The sequence below is a fragment of the Erpetoichthys calabaricus genome, chromosome 11 (genome assembly GCF_900747795.2).
Source record: "Erpetoichthys calabaricus chromosome 11, fErpCal1.3, whole genome shotgun sequence".
In the NCBI taxonomy this organism is placed as follows: Eukaryota; Metazoa; Chordata; class Cladistia; order Polypteriformes; family Polypteridae; genus Erpetoichthys; species Erpetoichthys calabaricus.
The window spans coordinates 73,765,583-73,778,598 of record NC_041404.2 but is presented as its reverse complement, the minus strand read 5'-3'; the positions used below and the strand labels follow the sequence as shown (position 1 = coordinate 73,778,598).

Sequence of the window (13,016 nt, the reverse complement as noted above, 5' to 3'; positions counted from 1 at the left end):
CCTCATTGGAATACATGTTAATGGGATTGAGGAGGTCTTCGAAGTACTCCCCCCACCGACCCACAACGTCCCGAGTCGAGGTCAGCAGCGCACCATCCCCACCATATACAGTGTTGACACTGCACTGCTTCCCCTTCCTGAGACGCCGGATGGTGGACCAGAATCTCCTCGAAGCCATCCGAAAGTCGTTCTCCATGGCCTCCCCAAACTCCTCCCACGCCCGAGTTTTTGCCTCAGCAACCACCAAAGCCGCATTCCGCTTGGCCTGCCGGTACCTATCAGCTGCCTCCAGGGTCCCACAGGACAAAAGGGTCCCGTAGGACTCCTTCTTCAGCTTGACGGCATCCTTCACCGCCGGTGTCCACCAACGGGTTCGGGGATTGCCGCCACGACAGGCACCGACCACCTTACGGCCACAGCTCCAGTCAGCTGCCTCAACAATAGAGGCACGGAACATGGCCCATTCGGACTCAATGTCCCCCACCTCCCTCGGGATGTGGTCGAAGTTTTGCCGGAGGTGGGAGTTGAAGCTACTTCTGACAGGGGGCTCTGCCAGACGTTCCCAGCAGACCCTCACAACACGTTTGGGCCTACCGCGCCTGACCGGCATCCTCCCCCACCATCGAAGCCAACTCACCACCAGGTGGTGATCAGTTGACAGCTCCGCCCCTCTCTTCACCCGAGTGCCCAAGACATGTGGCCGCAAGTCCGACGACACGACCACAAAGTCGATCATCGAACTGAGGCCTAGGGTGTCCTGGTGCCAAGTGCACATATGAACACCCCTATGCTTGAACATGGTGTTCGTTATGGACAATCCGTGACGAGCACAGAAGTCCAATAACAAAACACCGCTCGGGTTCGGATCGGGGGGGCCATTCCTCCCAATCACGCCCTTCCAGGTCTCACTGTCATTGCCCACGTGAGCATTGAAGTCTCCCAGCAGAACGAGGGAGTCCCCAAAAGGTATGCCCTCTAGCACACCCTCCAGGGACTCCAAAAAGGGTGGGTACTCCAAACTGCTGTTCGGTGCATACGCACAAACAACAGTTAGGACCCGCTCCCCCACCCGAAGGCGAAGGGAGGCTACCCTCTCGTCCACCGGGGTAAACCCCAATGTACAGGCTCCAAGTTGGGGGGCAATAAGTATACCCACACCTCCTCGGCGCCTCTCACTGGGGGCAACTCCAGAGTGGTAGAGAGTCCAGCCCCTCTCAAGGAGATTGGTTCCAGAGTCCAAGCTGTGCGTCAAGGTGAGTCCGACTATATCTAGCCGGAACCTCTCAACTTCGCGCACTAGCTCAGGCTCCTTCCCCTTAAGAGAGGTGACATTCCACGTCCCAAGAGCCAGCTTCTGTAGCCGAGGATCGGACGGCCAAGGTCCCCGCCTTCGGCCACCACCCAACTCACACTGCACCCGACCTCCTTGGCCCCTCCCTTAGGTGGTGAGCCCATGGGAAGGGGGACCCACGTTGCCTCTTCGGGCTGTGCCCGGCCGAGCCCCATGGGTGCAGGCCCGGCCACCAGGCGCTCGCCATCGAGCCCCACCTCCAGGCCTGGCTCCAGAGGGGGGCCCCCGGTGACCCGCGTCCGGGCAAGGGAAAACGCCGTCCAAAATTGTTTTTCTTCATAGGAGGTTTATTTAACCGCTCTTTGTCTCATCCCTCACCTAGGACCAGTTTGCCTTGGGTGGCCCTACCAGGGGCATAAAGCCCCGGACAACAGAGCTCCTAGGATCATTGGGACACGCAAACCCCTCCACCACGATAAGGTGGCGGTTGAAGGAGGGGCAAATGTTTTCATATGACTGTATATCTTCCTCCTCTATTATTGTCATGGGTAGGTGCTGCACTTTTCTGGTGGAAAGAAAACTTGTGCAGTTTTTGCAGCAATAAAAATGTAGCAGCAAATATGTTCTAAGTTCTCTGTTTCTAATTTAGCTGTATTGTTTTCAATTTTCTCATTTTCATAGTATTGCATTGTGTTTGAATTACAAAGACATTTCGCAAAAAAATAAAAATGTATAGCATTGCTCCAACAGACTGTTACCATAGTTTAGAATTTAGGTACCAGGACCAAGTTTTTGTTTTTTACTTTAGTTGTGTTGCTGATAACCAACTAGTTTGTGCTGCTTTTTAGAGTCTTTGTTTTGTTGTATTCACATGAAAAGTGAAAGTCGCCATCTGTTGTGTTGTCATCATGTCTTATCTGTCTGCATAAAACAGCTTGGCTCCTAGTGGAAAAATTAAATTGAAATTTTATACACCTATTTTTTTATTTTGCCAGGACATTTGTTAGAAAGTTCAGTTTTCAGTGAGATACCTCAAATGGAACATACTTTACAAATTTTTGAAATTTAAAAAATTACCATTTAGAAAGTATTCAAAAAATTTTGAAATCATCTGCCTTATAGAAAAATATTCTTTGCAATTTCAATAACTGATAAATTTACTGTTGAACATTTTCATTGAAGTATTATCATTGTTGTATATTTTGTTTATTTCATCTTTTAATTATCTAATAGAAACTGTTGGTGGCAAAACAGATACCCAATACACAGTTATTGAAATGCCAACAGAGACACGTACAAGTACGAACATACTTCCACATCAGCAGCTTATGCGAGCCTCTGCAACACCAACTCATTTTCTTTGCACCTTAAAAGTCTTGTCACATAACTGTAAAAGTGAAATATGCATGCAATGAAAGCAGAAAAGCATGTATCTAGCATACAGTGAATAAACACATACTCAACATTTGCTTTATGCTAGAAGACCTTCACAACCTGCAATTGTACATCAGTTGCTATGATTTTTATATTTCTGGAGTCTAAGTCTCATGTCTATTAAATCTATTTCAGCTACCGCAAACCTATTTGAATTCAGTTTTTAACTTCATGATATTGTAAAATCCAATTAAGAAACATTTATATGTACTCCAGTAATATATGTAATTGCATTCTATTATAACTTATTTTTGGATAAGATTAATTGCTACAAAAATACTATTTTTATTTAAGTATCTATATCTTTGAAGAAGTAAATAAATAAAAAAGAAAATGCTCCAACTATCAAAGCAGTTAACCAAGTTCCTAAATGCATCTGAATGTTATGCAATATGTACATTTTCTAAGTTGTTTTTAATAAATTAATTCTATTAATTTATCTCTTTTTGATTCTGGTTTGTATATCAACAATAAAGTTTGCTATGCAGAACGACCGATTATCTCTACATGTCAGTTATTAGTTGATAATCTACCAACCACAAAATTAATCTTCCTTTTATTTTCATTTAGCAGGATGGTCTTTAATTCCTAACATTTGCAACACATAACAATAAATATTAAGGTTGTATGGCTTTTGCTGTTCTTAAACTTGTAATATTAGTAAACAGAGTAGTAAGATTTAATGTGCCTTCATTTTAGCTGTTAGAACCAAATTCCATCTTTTGCAACATTTTAGGTAAAACAATTTAAGAATTAAAGAATATGCATTGGAAGAGGGCCATGTGAGATTGGTAGCTCTAAATGGGACAGGCAGGATAGCTGATTGAGTTTTCTGAGGCGACAAATGTTGCGTGTTTCGTGAACTTGTCGTGAGCCTAGTTTCCTCTTTAAAGAAATGGCACCAGCATTGGAGTGTGTTAAATATTGTATCTGTCCTGAATTCATCATAAACTTTTATGGGTGCCTTTGACCAACACTCGTGCCTCTAAATATCTCTGAATTTTAGAAGACCTATGTATTTGCCTGTTCAGGCCTTAAGTGCAAAAAAAAAAACTATCCATATATTGTCTTCGTGGTTGATGTTATGGCGGTTTATAATAAATATGCTTACTTATCCATTGTGTCCAATTTACAAAAAAAAATTCTACACTTTTTTTTTCTATTAGCAAGTGCTAGTGATAATTTTGCAATAGCAGCATCTGTAGCAGAGCTTACTGTTTATGGGGTACTTAAGTGACTGCCAAGTTTTGTTCCAGCAAAGTTTGTAATAAGAGGTTAATTTCCATCTTGAGTTACTTTACTTTAAATCACAAGTTAATGATAGCTTATTACAATTAATTTAACCAAAATATAAATAGTTCCCCAAATGTACATGCTTGGGGAAACATAATAGAAATGTACATTTTAATGTGCTCATGATGGCCGAGTTACCCTTCTTGACTGACACCTGTTCTGTTTTCTGGAATTTGAAACCAAATGGTTACTTCTACTTTTGTTTTCAGTTCCCCAAATAGATAGCCTGTATTTTTGAATTGAATATTTGTTCTTCCCAGACCTACCACATTGGTAAAGGTAATTGAGCTTGGAATCCTGTAAAAGAAATATATTGCAAGATGTATTGTATCAGGTTTCTGAGGGTTTGTTTGCACATTCTCTTCATTTGGCTATTTGCAAATAGACAGAACAGTACACAGCATTATCTACAGAATAATTAATTCTTTCGGAATACTGTATTTAAAATAGGGCTAAGATTTATAAGAAATGGAAGATATTATAGCTACCTTGACTTTCTTTTTCATGTATGGTTGGTTGAAGTGCTCTGCATACTCTTTCTACTCCTTGCATTTGTTAGGAAAAGGGTTCTTGCTTTAATGAACTGTAGTAAGGAATTTGTACGCACATCCTGCTTTTCTCTGTTTGTTCAATGTCAGTTGGAGGGTTTAAATCCTTCAGTGTTGAGGCAATTGAACCTCTAAAACTCACCCCTATTCTGACAGTCCTAGGAAAGTTAGAAAAGTCTTCCATTTTATAATTTTATTTGAGCAAAAAAGTCACAGTATGCATGTTTAAGGGAGTGAGGGTCTTGGTTATTGTCTTACACTAAACTTGCTGTTTCATAAATTATTTCCTCTATTTTATCTTGTTTGTCTCAGTTTGTATATTTGGTATTTTTTAATCTTTTAATTATCCAATAGCCACTCCTGATGGTGAAACCTTCCCAGTGTGAGTTAGTAAATGTCAACAGAGTTACACATGTGCTTTTGGCTTTAGTCTGCTGTTGCTTGTAGAAGTATCAATGAAGCAGCTGCTGGAGGTGCTTGCATGAACATCTGCCTCCATAAGCTCACTTCTTCTGCTGCTTAAAATTCTACCAGGTCAGTTGCATGACATTTGTGACTATAAAGTAAAAATGCAAGCAGCTGAACTTACCAAGAAATGAATGAAGGAGGAAACAAGCTCCCTAAGCATGTTTTTGTTTTTTTTGTGTGCATACAAGTTAATAAATGTCTACTCTGCATTTGTTTTTCTTAAAACAGCCTCACTGTTATATTATCTGCAGATTACAATGATTCAGAGTTTCTTTGGCACTCTTAATATATCAGCAAATCACATTATTGGTCATTGCAGCCAGCAATTTTAGCAGGATTTTTATGCTAAAGAAATTTGAGCTACAATCAACCAAAGACCCTTCACAGCTCTCTACAATTAACAACAGAATATCAGCCGGTGCAATTTTTACATCACTTGAGTTGAAATTTGATGTGTACAAAAGCTGTATCAACCACCATAAGCCTATTTAGGTTTTGCTTTTAATTACATGATTTTTTAAGATGCAATTAAAAACATTTTATGTAGTCTACTTACACATAAAATTGCTTTCTATTATCACTGGTTTTTTTTTTTAATAAAACCCATGGCTACAAAAATGTTTAATAAACAACAATGTGATATGTGATACGACTTTATTGAAGTACGTAGATAAACCAAATTTAAAAACGCTCCAGCATTCAAAACAATTAAGTCCTGAAACACATTTTAGCCATACCTGCTGCAGATCAGTCGAAGCCTGAATCAAACTCTTGTTCAAGCATTTCTCAAACCTTCTGTGATGAAGGAAGTGATCTTTTCAAAATATTGTAATTTTAACATAGATAAGTACTATGCAAAGTTGTTAGGCCACCTTGGGCTTTTGCACGTAGTATTTTTGCATATAGTTTTTTCATGATTAAATACTGTAAGCACTCGCTTCCTAAAAAAAGTAGGTGGCCTAAGGTTGTGCAGAGTAATAAACACACCCACACACACACACACACACATATATATATATATATATATATATATATATATATATATATATATATATATATAATGGAAGGCTTCATCTATCCTCTGCTCCTCTCTGTGAACTGAGTTTGAAACATCTGATATATAGAAATATACACTTTGCTTTTGCTACCTCTTGATACACGTGTTCAGCCTACAACCATATGTGCTTAACGTTGTTTTTCTCTTGAATTCTGTACTCCTGTCTTTAGGGCCCTTGCGGATTGTAGTGGTCCTTGTGACAGTAGGGCTCACATGGATAGTGGTCAGTACCATGCTGGGTTCAGACAGAGGTTTCCTCCATGTTGGACAGCTATTTCCTGGTGAGCGCATGCTACCCGTTATTTTGCTACCATTGATTGTGTAGTTTTTCAAATGATGTCTCCCTTTTTTTCTTATCAAAAACTGGTAAATGTATGTTTGATCTAAAATGTGAAATTTAGACACTGCACGTCTTTCCACTGTTAGTCAATGCGTTGTTTTCTGAATTACAGAAATATAAGGTTACATTAAGTGGTGTATCCCAAATTCTTTACATAATATGAATGCTTAACTTTCAGTGCTTCATTAAGTCCTGTCATTTCTTGATATTATTTGGTCAATGTCAAATGTCCTAATTTGTTATGAACCATAATTGAAATTTTATTCAAATTAACTTAATTTGATTATTTATGTTACATTTTGTTTGGTATGATTTGTTTTAATTAATCATCCTATTTTTCTTTACTGAATACATTTTCAACCCAGCATTTGCCATTGCGTCGGGAGCACAGACTGTCAGAAAGACAGAGGAAAGCAAACAAATCAATAGGGCTGTTTGGCTTTTAAGTATGCGAAGCACCGCCGGTACAAAGCTGTTGAAGGCGGCAGCTCACACCCCCTCCGTCAGGAGCAGGGAGAGAGAGAGACAGAGAAAAACAAACAGTCAAAAATCAATACGTGCCCTTCGAGCTTTTAAGTATGCTAAGCACCGTGCAGCATGTCGCTTCAGGAAGCAGCTGCACAGAAGATAGCCACGTGAAAATAATCTTTCAGCATTTTTAGACGAGCGTCCGTATCGTCTAGGTGTGCGAACAGCCCCCCTGCTCAATCCCCCTATGTCAGGATCAGAGAAAGTCAGCGCAAGAGAGAGAGAAAAGTAAGTTGGGTAGCTTCTCAGCCATCTGCCAATAGTGTCCCTTGTATGAAATCAACTGGGCAAACCAACCGAGGAAGCATGTACCAGAAATTAAAAGACCCATTGTCCTCAGAAATCCGCGAACCAGCAAAAAATCCGCGATATATATTTAAATATGCTTACATATAAAATCCGTGATAGAGTGAAGCCGCGAAAGGCGAAGCGCGATATAGCGAGGGATCACTGTATTAGGCTTTCAGGAGCCCAGTAGTGCATAATTCAAACTCTGACTGGGGCATTCTATGAGACCTATTTAATACCAGTGCAAGTACATAGCCTTTACAGCGGTTGGAGATGGTTGTTTTGTTTTCCCCCTTATAAATTAATCAGTCATTTTAAGAACAATACTAGGTGGATGCATCAATATAGAGTGGTCTAGAGGGAGCAAATTCATGTGAAATAAGAGAACTGTTACTTTGTTGTACAATTAAAATAGATTGTACAGTAAATATTGGCATCAATGTTGATGATTTAAAAGGTGAATTTATTGCTTTTTGCTGAATTTTATTATGTTTGTTTTCAGCTCAGAATGAAGGACCAACAGCAGCAGGTTCGTAAGAAAAATTAAATGCTTTGGATTTGTCATGCTTCTGAATTTTGTAAGACCATTTGTCTCATGTGGTGTTATGTCCTGCCCTGATATTTTTCTGTCTCGATGTGCACATTCGGTATGTGCATCATTTTTGAAAAAATTAGAATAGGCATGACTGGTTAGCTGCTGTATCCTCATTTTTGAATGTATTTAAAGTGATTCTACATAAGGGAACATAAATATATTATTTTGAAGCCTTGACTTGAACAAAAAAAAATTGCAGAATATTTATAGAACAATTAGTAGTAGTAATAGTTTATGTTGTGTCATGCTCAATTTTTTCAACTGTCTTTTAAAAGCGTTAATCCAGAAGTGCTTAGGTGTTTGTTTTATTGCAGTGTTTATGCTCATCCAAAGATTTCCAGTGCTGCAACTCTTTACATTGAGAAATAGAATGCTTTGTTGGTGTAGTTTAAAGGTTTTATGAATTATTTCACGTATGTGTGTATTTAGTAAAGAATGGCTGTGAATTGAAAACTGTAAACTTGTTTATCCAAAAAAATAAATAAGAAAAGGAAAAAAATGTAGCATTTAAAGCTTTTTATCTTAACAAAGATAAGAGAATACTGCCAATAAATTGGCTCATAGTTAAATTATGTTATGTTATGTTATGTGCTACTTAATGTGGTATTAATTTTTGAATGCCAGTACATGGCCAATAAGCGAAAAGATAAAAAATAAATCCTGAAGATCACTTACAGTAAGTAAGGGTGTCGTCCTTGTTTTCCTGTACACCACTGTGTTTGCCTTCTCTAAATATCATAATGAATATAGTTTGTGATATAGTAACTAATATGCAATAGTAAATAAAGAGTTGTCTCTTCGCAACTAATATACCACTTAGTTGTACTGCTTGGCAAAATTTAAAATATGAAAATATTTTTTATTTATGAGACACCCACCTTAATAAAAGTTCAAGTGTCAATGAGTCAGTTTGGTTGCTATGTCTCTGTTAAATGCCATTTAGTGTGGGATTTGTAATGCTTGTGATGCTCCATGTGTTAGAATGAAATATGCAGTGCATTTTATTACTATATGCATTTAAAATGCATTCAAATAGATTGTGCACTGAAAACGTAAATGCTGAGGTCTGTATTGGTTACTAAGATTTCGATCTGTCTTGCACTGAAAACGTAAATGCTGAGGTCTGTATTGGTTACTAAGATTTCAATCTGTCTTAGACTGTTAGTTTAGCTAGATACTGCATACTTTAATAATAATTCTGTGCATTTATATAGTGCTTTTCTCACTACTCAAAGTGCTCAGCAATTGCAGGTTAAGGGCCTTTCTTAAGGGCCCAACAGAGCAGAGTCTCTATTGGCATTTACGGGATTCGAACCGGCAACCTCACCTCCTCCTATGTTTGGCACAAAAAAGAATTTCCTTAAATGCTGGCAAAATGTGCAGTTTTCAGTGTAGAAATTTAAATGCTAGTATATATTCAGACATTTGATTGTGTGATTTTGATTTTTGTGTTCATTAATAAACAAAAAACATTAATGCTACAATTTAAAAACCAAATGATGCTGGTTCATTTATAATTAATGTATAAGTATCTGCGAAGTTCCAGTTTAACTATAATATGTGTTTTAAATTCAACACAACCAAAATAATTAATCACATGTATTTAAATACAGATAGTTGTGAAGGAATTAGTTTTAAGTCTTATAGTAGCTCTAAAAAGTAATTACTCCTTTGTTTGAATTTTTATCAATTTATCATGGTATATTGTGGAATTTGTGAATGTATTTCAAATTTTTTACATTCCTAACCAAATTAACAAATTATTGAGTAATTTTAAGATTTTTTTTTTCCTCCCTTTGACACTGCAGACATGAGGCCTAAGAGGTATAAGTGTGGCCTACCAATGCCCTGTCCAGAGAAGTACTTTGCCTTTCGAATTGTCAGTGGAGCAGCTAATGTCATTGGGCCCAAAATTTGCTTGGAAGACAGAATGTGAGCTAAAAATTTAATTTGTTCTTTTTATAATTCATAAGACTTTGTCCACACTAGCATAGTTCAATTATAAATCATGTTTTTTTTTTTATTTGTTTTGGCCTTCCATCCATACTGTAACTGTTTTCTATCACCAACAACATATAGTTTTGAAAAGTTCTCCTAAGTATACATTTGACAAAACAATATTGTGTCACATTTTGGTACTTATCAAATGGTCCTGTGCTTCCATTTTCATAATTTTCTGATTAGTGAGTACTGCCTGCTGACACATATCCATCCATCCATCCATCCATCCATCCATTATGTAACCCGCTGTATCCTAACACAGGGTCATGGGGGTGTGCTGGAGCCAATCCCAGCCAACACAGGGCACAAGGCAGGAAACAAACCCTGTTTATTTATTTTTACTTTCAGTTTCAGCAGCATTTTCAGTAGAATATGTGGACTTTATACAGCATTTCCCATGCATTTATCTGTTTTGTACATTTTCAAAATTTTAAGTTCTTTGACATACTTACTAGGTACTCTCTGTATTTGAGACTTGCTTCTCCAGAGCTTTGCTCCTTTTCATTATTATTTACTACTAGGGGGCTTTGCTTGCCAACCCCCTCCCGCCTGCGCTACACGCCTTTAAATTCACGTCTCTGTTGCTCGTGTATGTGGATTTTACTTTCACCAAACAACAAAACTTTTAATTCTCGCGGATAGGCCTCTTCATTGGGAAGAAACTCCTTTTCCCTGATGGCAACACGAATTAGATGATCTACAAGTCTCCAGCTTAGTTTAAAGTGTGGAAAGACAGCTCCCGGACACAGACAGACAGACACCGAATGTCCAAAACACACACGTTTATTATAGACGACAACACCACAATGCCTTAATCATTAGCCAACTCAGTCCCTTCTTTCTCTCTCCTTGAATCCTTCTGCTGCCTCTACTCCTCTCCCCACAAGCTCAGTCTTCCTCCTCCCGGCTCTGGCTTGTCTACTGGAGTGAGGCGGCCCCTTTTATGCAGTACCCAGATGTGCTCCAGGTGCTCTGTGACATTTTTCCAGTGGCACTTCCTGGTGTGGCGTAAGTGCCGCATGAGCACCCGGAAGCACTCTAGGTGTCCCTGGAATTCCTTCCGGCAGCACCTCCCAAGAGTGGCGGAAGTGCTGCCATCCAGGGTTCCATAATCATCCGGGCACCCCCTGGTGGTGGTCACGGGCCCCAACAGGGATGAGTGTCCCATCTCCATTCCCGTGGCCCCCATGCAGACTGGCACGGCTGCCCTCTCGTGGCCCAGGGGAGGTATTGTCCCTCTTGTGGACCTTTCAGGTGTCCCGGCTGGGTAGGGTCCCCTGTCGTCTGCCACAAGCCAAACAATATCTACATACTTCTGTCATATCACCCATGTCCATATATTCAATCTCTTTTCACTTTTACCTTTTCATCAATATCGCACTGAATTTTGATTCTGTGTTTGGAATTACATTATGACAATGCAACGTATAACAGCCCGTGAGTGAATATTGTTTCTTTCTCTCAAGAAGAAATGTGTCTGACAATAGCATTCACACAAGTGAGAAATGATTGAAGCGCGTGCATGGTTATGTGGGCAGGACTGTTTCAAATATCTTTGCATAAGCTCTTGTCTCGCAGGGCTTGAAATTTTCTCTCGCGGGATTTCACTTTCACCAAACAACAAATCTTTTAATTCTTATGGATACACCTCTTCATTGGGAAGAAACACTACTTTTTTTTCCACGAATTAGACGATCTACAAGTCTAATAAATTCGAGCAATATACAGTCATATGAAAAAGTTTGGGAGCCCCTCTCAGCCTGCACAATAATTGACTCTACTTTCAACAAAAAAGATAACAGTGGTATGTCTTTCATTTCCTAGGAACATCTGAGTACTGGGGTGTTTTCTGAACAAAGATTTTTAGTGAAACAGTATTTAGTTGTATGAAATTTAAAACAAATGTGAAAAACTGGCTGTGCACAAGTGTGGGTTCCCTTGTAATTTTGATGATTTGAATGCATGTAACTGCTCAATAGTGATTACTTGCAACACCAAATTGCTTGGATTAGCTTGTTAAGCCTTAAACTTCATAGACGGGTGTTTCCAATCATGAGAAAAGATATTTAAGGTGGTCAATTGCAAGTTATGCTTCCCATTGACTCTCCTCTGAAGAGTGACAGCATGGGATCCTCAAGGCAACTCTCAAAAGATCTGAAAACAAAGCTTGTTCAATATCTTGGCTTAGGGGAAGGCTACAAAAAGCTCTCTCAGAGGTTTAAACTGTCAGTTTCAATTGTAAGGAATGTAATCAGGAAACGGAAGGCCAAAGGCACAGTTGCTGTTAAACCCAGCAGGTCTGACAGGCTAAGAAAAATATAGGAGCGGCAAATGCACAGGGTTGTGAGAATGGTTACAGACAACAGTAAAAAGAAGACAACACAAGCATAAAGGGTTGGGGTTTTCCGGCCCCGTATACTGTAAGAATTGAGTTCAGGTCAAAAATATTGTACATAACAATATATATCAGACGACAAGATGGCGAACTGGGGGAATCTTTATGGAGAGGGACCGGAAATGAAAGTGAAGGCTGCTGGAAAGGGACCAAGATGGATGCTGGGATGCTGACGTCATCAGGGGTGGACAGAGGGAATGCGAAAGTGGTATTGCATGGTTAGGTACTGGAGGCGACTTCATGGTAGTGGTGTTTCTTTCTTTCTGCCGAAAACAAAGAGAGAGAGGTTAGTGCTCCGCCATTCCCTTGTGGCCTGCGGTTTCATGTCACAGTTTGAGTCTTTCCGCGGCTCCCTAAGCGCCCACACGCCACTTGTTCTACAACACGGCGTGCCTAGGGTTCCTCTGGCCGTAGCCAGCGGCCCATTTTTCCCCAGAAGTCGAAAACCTGGGCTCGGGCGGGGCGGTCAGGGTCAAACTGCCAATTTTGCCACTCGCTCGCCTGCTGGTCCGACGTGATGCCGTAGCGACTCAAGATCTCGGGTATGAGGAGGTCATAATTCGTGGCTTCCTCCTCGGGGAGATCATAATAAGCCCGCTGCGCGGCACCCTTCAGGTAGGGCGCGAGGATGGACGCCCACTCCACCCGCTGCCACTGGTTCCGGGTGGCGGTTCTCTCAAAGATGCCCAGGTAGGACTCGATATCGTCTGTCTCCAACAACGGTACAATTGGGGGAGGCGGAGGTCGGGCGGGCTCCGGTCTTACCGATTCTGCGTTC

At 40.1% G+C, this 13,016-nt stretch overlaps 1 protein-coding gene across 3 annotated transcripts in view; it reads left to right on the top strand.

The window, feature by feature from the left end:
- Positions 1-13,016, top strand: part of fam3a (FAM3 metabolism regulating signaling molecule A) — a 41,347-nt gene that overhangs the window by 9,987 nt on the left and 18,344 nt on the right. For all 3 annotated transcript variants that reach the window (XM_028813352.2, XM_051933593.1, XM_051933594.1), the window contains exons 3-5: positions 6,262-6,372; positions 7,750-7,776; positions 9,651-9,774. In XM_028813352.2, the coding sequence (XP_028669185.1) occupies positions 6,262-6,372; positions 7,750-7,776; positions 9,651-9,774 (262 nt within the window). The remainder of the gene's footprint in view (positions 1-6,261; positions 6,373-7,749; positions 7,777-9,650; positions 9,775-13,016) is intronic.